This window comes from Otolemur garnettii, unplaced genomic scaffold (genome assembly GCF_000181295.1).
Source record: "Otolemur garnettii isolate 467f Iridium unplaced genomic scaffold, OtoGar3 scaffold00168, whole genome shotgun sequence".
Lineage (NCBI taxonomy): Eukaryota > Metazoa > Chordata > Mammalia > Primates > Galagidae > Otolemur > Otolemur garnettii.
The window spans coordinates 1,467,882-1,476,345 of record NW_003852563.1 but is presented as its reverse complement, the minus strand read 5'-3'; the positions used below and the strand labels follow the sequence as shown (position 1 = coordinate 1,476,345).

Here is an 8,464-nt window from a genome sequence, read left to right as displayed (position 1 = left end):
TTGAGTTTTTAGCTAGAAGTTAAGGGCACATTATCAAAAACAGTTTAAAGGTTTCACCTTAACATAAATAAAGATGCTAAGAAGCTATACCAAAATTAATGAATTATTTGTCCAGAATCACACAGTTGTTGCTTTGATTCTGAAAGCAAAACCTGACTCAAACCTACGGTATTCACCTGAGTTCAAGACAGAGAAGAAAAAAAAACAACCCCAAACCAGTTATTAAAAACATGCACATTGTTAACTATGCAGTTTGCTAGACTTAAGAAAAGCAAAATGCTAAATAGGGATGAAACTGCAGAAACATGGGTCCAGAGTAAATAGTTTATTTCAATGGCTTTTTAAAAAAGCAAACCAACCAACAAAGTTAAAAATACAGAATACCACAGTTCTTTAAATAAATCATCTGTGTTTACCCATTTGGTGCCTAAAAATTGAAAAACCAACCTCCATATTGGAGAAAAAGTTGAGAAAGTCAGTATGAGAGGTAAGACAGTCAGCAATTCCAGACTGGCTAACAAATCTGGGCATATACTTTCTAATTTATGTATTCCTTCAGATAATACAACATATTCCAATACACAGGCAGTATCCTGGTGTGGTTAAGAATGTTCTGTAGGTACACCGCTATCATCCTACAATATGACACATAGGTCAGTTATTTAAGCTATCTCTGCCTCTGTGTCACTTTATCTAAAAATGCAAAGAATGATATGATTTACATGAGAACCTAGTAAAACGTAGTACCAAATTAACTGCATGGTAGTCCCCACTGGCCCTACAATTTCATTACTGGGATAAAGCATACACGCATGGTATAGTAAATGTTTGTTCATTGTATTAAAGAAAAATTCTGCTGGGCACAGTGGCTCACACCTGTGATCCTAGCACTCTGGGAGGCTGAGGACAGTGGATTGCATGAGCTCAGGGGTTCGAGACCAGCCTGAGCAAGAAAAATTTTGAGTGATTGGACAGTTATGCAGATAAAATAGAAAATACAGGACCCAATTTTCTGGAAAATGTCAACTCTGTCAAATCAAGCATGATTTTAAGAATATCATTCAAAAACACTAAATGCTAGGCACTATTAAACTGTGGTGCCATAAGAAATGTTAAGTTGTATGCTAATAGGCCCTTTAAAAGTGTACCGAAGGTTTCTCCTATTATAAAAAGCTATCTAATCATGGTACCAGGTAGAAGAAGGAATTTAAAGAGTCATATTTTTAAATTAGTCCACTATCCAGTACTTCAATATCACCACAGGAAAAGCAGACCAATCTGCTTTACTTCACTTATAAGATATTGTCTACTTCACCTATAAGATATTGAATGGTGAAACATTAAGGAAAGTAACCTCGAGAGGAAACTCAGGGTGATGGAAATGTCCTTTACCTTGTTTTGTGTGACAATTACATAAGTATATATAATTATCAAAATTAATACAATTAAGCACTTAAGAACTTTGAGTTTTATTTTATGCTAATGACACCATTAAAATGGTTCTTTAAAAAAGTGCTCTCTACTTTTCTGGAAAAGTACTTTTTGGAAATATGGCAATTTAAACATAGCACAATGGAATATATACTCACTATAAAATTAACTACAGAATGATCTGACCCAACTGAAAACACTTTTGGCAAGGTATTCTTTTAATTTTTTAGTAACAAGTGATGCAAAAGAAATTCTTTCAGATTCCAGACTACTAGAATTCCCCATGTTTTATTTTCTGCAGAATCTAGAAATAGAATACACAGCATGGCCACATTTCTTTCACCTGTTGGTCAAAACTTTATTTTTGAGGATTATCAGTGGGAAATTTGCTTGTTTGTTTCGCTGCTTATCTTGTCTATGTTTGGAGAAAGGGTTTAGGAGAAAATAGAACACATATTACAGGGTTTTCAGCTAGAATCCCCCAAATCGACTTCTAGCTCTAGCGTTAAAATGTACAGGGTAACTTTGGACAAAGTGTATTAATTTGTGATAGCACTTCAAAAAGTCTAAACAACACAGTACTCTAAAGGTGCGCTGGTGGTAGGATACTAGAGATAAAGTCAAACCCTGAACTTAAGTCGGGCATTTTTACAATCTTAGGGAACACCTATACAAATCTCATTTTACTAGAAGGGAACTCAAAGGGATGGAAACAGGTAGGTTACTTCCTCTCCAAAAAAGGAAGTGGGAGGATGGATGCCCCTTCCATTATAAACTTCCAGAACTCTAGATAAGATTTCTGGGAGTTGATCTTCCAAAACATTTGTTATAATCGGCTTAAAAACATTTTTTTCAAGAGTGAGGATTAAGGCCTGGATTTAGATAGACTCTTCTGTCCCTCGTCTTGTCAACCATCAAGGGAGAGATGCATTGCTTCTGAACTAAAACATCCTGCCGGACGAGAAATCAGCAAACATGTACTGTTCTCCTTCAGAAATCTTGAGAACACACCTCAATGCCTCCCTCCCTCAAACTGCGCCCATCTCAGGCACGAGGGACAGCAGGCCCAGATGTCTCCAGATGGTCCATCACGACTCCCCCCTCCGCTCCCTTGCAGGTCCAGCGGCCTCTGGCCATCGCCCCGGCCCCCGACTCCCTCCCGGGCCGCCAGCCTCACCAGCTGTTCCCGGCGGCTGCAGCTCCGATCGGTTGGCGCCCGGCGGCCCCGAACATTAACAACACCCAGGAGCCTGGCCTCGAGGCTCAGGCCGGAGAACAGACTCCAACTACTAGCGAACCGGCGACTTCCACAGAGCGCTGGAGCATTTTGAGACCAGCTTCCGGAAGCAAAGTGCAGGCGGAAACCGGATGCCGGCCGCAACTATGACTTCTCCTCCCCTCCCGCTCTCCGGGCGTATCATCGTCTCTTTTGACTCGCCGAAGAGATAGAAGCAAATAAATCAAACTTTGTCTGCACAGTATTGTTCAGCTCTCTTTTTATCATTTTCATCTTTCAACAGGATGGACGCGAAGAGGCGCAAAGAAATCGCCGGCCCCCTGGGAACGGCCGTTGGTGCAGCCCGTTGCCGTGGAGACCGACAGAAACACTGTCTGCAAACCCCGGCCCGGGAGGCCATGGCCACATTAGCCCGGCTGCAAGCTCGGTCGCGGGCCTTAGGACATCAGTACTACTTTAAGAACAGGTAAGTCATGGAGGACTGACATGACTTTAGCTATTTTCAGAGGTCGCTTCTTATTAACAAACTCCCTCGTTTACTAAGTCGCACCCAGTTCCCCCCTTAATGGGCTGCAGACTTAATCAGAAGTTCAAAAGGAATGTACCATAAGCCGAGATTATAGATAGAAAGGGGTAATAGATGTTCAGTTTGAGATGATTTAAGGGAAAGGCCTGCGTAGATAAAACTGTAAAGGGAAGTTTTTCCCCCACCTTGGACATCCTCATTCTGCAGTTCGGTGAAACCTGTGTTCTCCCTGTGGGAGGTTTAACAGCCTGACTGGGGTCACCCAGGCTAGCTAGCATAGGGAGCACCTGTCCTGCATCTGCTCAGGAAGTTGCACCTTCATTATTTCATAAATATCATTGAATTCGAGTTTTCTATGACTCATTTGTCTTCTTTAAGTGAAAGCATCTAAACCATTCTCACAAAATAGTTACAAATCAATAAATCCATAGAAGAGGGCTAAGGAAAGTACTAGCAACCTTCTCCATCTCCCTACACTGAAACTGCTGGCACAAGAAGAGGTTCATTTTAAAAATGACCTTCTGCAAGCATTTCCCCAGGAGTTTTTCAAATTTATGAGAAACTGCAAAAAGGTGAAGTAGACTCTAATAGAATAGAGCCCAGCCCAGCCAGCTAAACAACAATGAGAACTGCAACCAAAAAATAGCTGGGCTTTGTGGCAAGCGTCTGTAGTCCCAGCTACTTGGAGGCTGAGGCAAGAAATTGCTTAACCCCAAGAGTTAGAAGTTGCTGTGACACCACAGCACTCTACCGAGGGTGACAAAGTGAGACTCTGTCTTAAAAATAAGTAAATAAATAATCGCAATAGAGCAAGATGATCGGGGAAAGAAACAACTAACATTTCTTGAGCACTGATTATATAGGACGCATTACACTAGGAACTTTTTCATGTGATATTTCATTTCTTTTCCACAATATTACAAGTTAGTGTATCAATCTATATTTTAAGAGCTCTAGAATAATGTTCTAGAAAACCCTTATGATATATCACCCAAAGGCAAATGATAACATTTCCCTATGTCCTGGCTTTTGACAATGGGCACCTTTCCCCGAACGTGGATTGCTTAAAGAAATGACTAGTATTATGAGAAGCCACGATGAATATAATCTGGCATTTCTAACATGTCATTTATTATTATTATCAATATTTTCAGTGTTAAAGGAAGTCTCTGAAGGTCATGAGAGAATCAAAATTCCAAAGTTTGCCTATTTTTTTTTTTTTTAAAGTAGGGTATTTAGGGCAGTGCCTATGGCTGGAAGGAGTAGGGCACCATCCCCATATACTGGAGGCGCAGGTTCAATCCCAGCCCCGGCCAAAAAAAAGCAGGGTATTTATAGCTTTAGGGGGAGAATCATATAAAATATTAATATATGGAAAAGTAAACAATTTCCTTTAGAAATTATTGTCATTTCCCATCAGTTATTGACTAGGTCAGATTTTCCCAACCTTTAGTGTGCATTAGAATCATCTTGGGAACTTGGTAATACTGCAAATTTTGATTCAGTGTGTCTCAATGCTAAAGAATCTGCATTTTTTACAACAGTTCATGTGAGGCCCCATTTTGCATAAAAAGGGAGACTTTGTAGTGAAGGAACTGTATATGGGCCTAACATCTCACTTTTATCCTTATGAATTATATACTTATTCCTTTTTTATATGAACCAAAGAAAATAAAATTCATATACATTGAGTAATTTGGGTAAGGTCACACACCTATTAGCTAAGTATCAAAGCCAAGTAATCTACTCTAAATCCTACATGCTTCAGTGCTGCCAGACAAGATTTTCTTCTCCCCGAACCGATCTAGTTAAGTGGAAGCAAGCACCAAGATCCAGAAGTCTAAATGGCTTGAGTATACTATTCCAAATCCATTTTATGTGGGAAACGTTTAGAGTTGAAGAAAATTCCATTACTCCTTGGTTTCTTTCAATGTCTTCCTTCTGTGCTGGTAACAAAATAGTAGCAAAAATGTTTCCACCTCTAATGGTACCAAAATGATGCTGAAGTTCAAGGATGACTTTGTTGGGAAAATATACGGGATATAGTTTGGTTAATTTCTTGAGTCCTTCAAGGCTAGGATTCTGCTGAGAAAAACAGAAGATGCTCGGCCAAAGAAGAGGAAGGTTTATATAATGAGAGGGTTACGGAATGTGGGATAGCATGCATTGCCTGGCCAACTCAAATCCTCTGAAAAGTCCTCCCACAGAGAATGTTTGGTATTTGGCGTACCCATTAAGTAGGTTGAATATTGTATCCTGGACATAGCAGATTGTACATATTTATTATTTGACAGATTATTTACCCTCTGTTTTTAACTTTTACTATTAATTCACACCTTCATTTCTTTTTTTTCCCCTGAATTGTGAGATTTTCTTTGTGACTTATTGGTCACTTATACTGTATAATATACTTTTTGGTAAGAAAAGTTTGGTATATGTTTATTTATCATGTTGTTCATTTTCCCCATATCTTTATGTACCTTTATTTAGTTAATCTGTAAAATTCCAGTAGAAATGAATTAAAATGTTCCTTTTCCACCCACTGTGTGTCTATGGTAGTATCACTCTTTTTTATGTTAATTTATGTTATATGCATACTGGTTGGCTTTTTATTGGAGTCTTTCACCTGTTAGATTTTTTACCTTCAAATTCTACTTGCTGAATGGGGCATGGTGGCTCATGCCTGTTATTCTAGCACTTTGGAAAGCCACAGAAGGAGGATTGCTTTAGGCTAGAAGTTTGACTTCAGCCTGGCCACATGGCAAGACTTTATTCCTACAAAAACTTTTTTTTTTAAATCAGCTGGGTGTACCTGTAGTCTCAGCTTCTTGGAGACTGAGGCAGGAACATCCCTTGGGCCCATGAGAAGGAGGTTATAAGGGGCTATGATTGCATGACTATACTCCAGCCTGGGCAACAGAGCAAGATCCTGTCTCAAAAGAAAGAAACAGAGACACTGTCCATAAACAGGAAGGAAGGAAGGAAGGGTGGGAGGGAGGGAAGGAGGGGAGGGAGGGACGAAGGGGAGAAAGATTCTGTTTATAAATAAATAAACAGAGTGAGACCCTTGTCTTTAAAAGAAAATGATAATTTACTATAGTATTACTGTTGATCCTTCTTTATCTGATAGGTTTTAAATATATTCTGTGTATTTTTCTCTGCAAGAGGCACATTTGGAGGCTTTTTAAAAAATCAAAACTAAATAACTTAATGATGGGTTAAGTTAGTTTCTGTACATTCATTATTGTGATTGATATATGGGCATTTTGCTTGTTGCCCTATTTTAAGGAACCTTTAAATTCTTAACTCCTCATTTATCATGACTTTTTTTTCTACTTATGTTGAGGCAAACTATATGTACAGTAGAACCTCTGTAGTTGAGCACTTCCTTACATGGACCCCCTCCTTAAGTTGATCAAATTTTCATACATCACACATGCCCCACATGTACTTATTAGTACAAAAGGCCTGGTTCCTTATGTTGACCCAGTTCCTCTGTGTGTTGACCCGTTTGTTATAGTCTCTTAGGTGGTCAACTTTAAAAGGTTCTGCTATATTTTATTTGCGATTTTAAAATAAAAGAACTTATTTCTAACATACCTTACGAGAACTTAAGGTATTCTTGGATTCTCAAAACACTGTAATTGTGAATTAAATATTCACTAAACACTTCCTGATCTACCATATGTTAAGTACTATTATAGGTATTGTACAAAAAGTTATTAGGGGGAAAAAAAGCATTCAAAAGTACACTTATATGTAGTTTTTGAGCTTGAGATAAGTGTAATGGGAAAGAATAAAGCAAAGTAAGGTGAACAGAGTAAACAAAGATATAGAATGGTATGGAAGGCTCTTCTGAAGTGACATTTATGCATTATAGAGACAGCCCTATAAAAAGTGAACAACCGGGCACACTAGATAGATACCTGGGGGGAGAGCCTTCAGGAGCTGGGATATCAAGTGTTCTGTTGTCAAAAGCCTGGAAAGATGTGTCAGAAGGCAGCATTACTACAGCAAAGTGAGCAAATATGGGCCACGTTATCTGGGGCTTTCAAGCACTCTAATATAGGATTTTATTCTGATTGAGACAGGAAGCCATAGGGAGTTTTCAGCAGAGAAGTGACATGATCTGATTTCTCTATAAAAATAATAAATGGTAAAGTAACCTCTGACTTAAAGTAGATAAAGCATTTTGCTTTAGTTTTCTACTTCACTCCTCCACTTCCATCTTTAACTCTTCGTGGCCACATTTTTCCTTCTTAACAAAATTTAATTCAAATATGCTTCTATAAATGAAAAAAAAAATAGATGACAATTGAAACCTTTTAAACCATGTATACCAGGAGTCCCAGAAATCACTGTATGTGGGGAAATAGGAAATTGTAGCTGAATGTACCTTTATGTAAAAAATATTCATTACAGATTTTTGCAAAATATTCTCTATGTGTCAGCCACCTCTTCCTAAAAGAGGGGTATAGGAAGTGAATGGGAATAGAGATATGGCAGTAGAAAGAGAAATAAATGTTAATTGAATTCCTACTATATGCTGAGCATTCTGTTAAGTGCTTTCACTAACATTTTATTTGATTATTTACAATAATCTTATAAGGTGATTTTCATTATTCCTATTTTACTTCTAAAGAAAGTGAGATTTAGACAGTGTAAACCACTTGCCAAAGATAAAATAGGTCTAGTGAAGTTTGATCTATTTCAGTCCAAATTTATATTTAACTTAGGGGACTTTAAATCATTAAGTCTCTGCATGGAAGTAAGTACATCAAATATATAAGGTCTAACCTGCCTTTCTAAGGTCAGGTTAAGGAAAAGGAAATACCCAGTACAGTAATTTCTAGGGCAAGAATGATGATTTGCCCATACTTCATTACCCTTATCAACCTAAATGTAATGTTCCTTAAGTTGACCTGATTCTGGAATCTCTTATTCCCTTAAATGTAATAAATTCGTTTCTGATTCCAACATAGTAAATTGACTACAGTTCTTGATTGTATTCTCAGCCTAGTAAACTGTTTCAGTGTTCTAGAATTTGGGCAATGGTCTTAGTCCTATTAACCTAAATAAATAGCAGCTTAGTTGAGTAAATGAGTCCCTTTCTCTGATTTGATTGATTGCTGAATTCTCTGTTACAGCTGTACTCAGAGTTGAGTATACAAGGATGATTTATGACAAAGTCAGTTCAAATTCTAACTCTTTGTTACTTTAGGCTTGAATGTAAAACACTTCAACTTATGTTCTTACCTTACTTAATCTCT

General features: G+C 38.0%; 1 protein-coding gene across 2 annotated transcripts in view; it reads right to left on the bottom strand.

Annotated features, from left to right (window-relative positions):
* Positions 1 to 2,804, bottom strand: part of GPATCH2 (G-patch domain containing 2) — a 188,588-nt gene extending 185,784 nt beyond the window's left edge. For both annotated transcript variants that reach the window (XM_003800146.3, XM_012811605.2), the window contains exon 1: positions 2,609 to 2,804. In XM_003800146.3, coding sequence (XP_003800194.1) covers positions 2,609 to 2,664 — 56 coding nt within the window. In that variant the 5' untranslated portion in view covers positions 2,665 to 2,804. The remainder of the gene's footprint in view (positions 1 to 2,608) is intronic.
* Between the last annotated feature and the right edge of the window lie 5,660 nt (positions 2,805 to 8,464).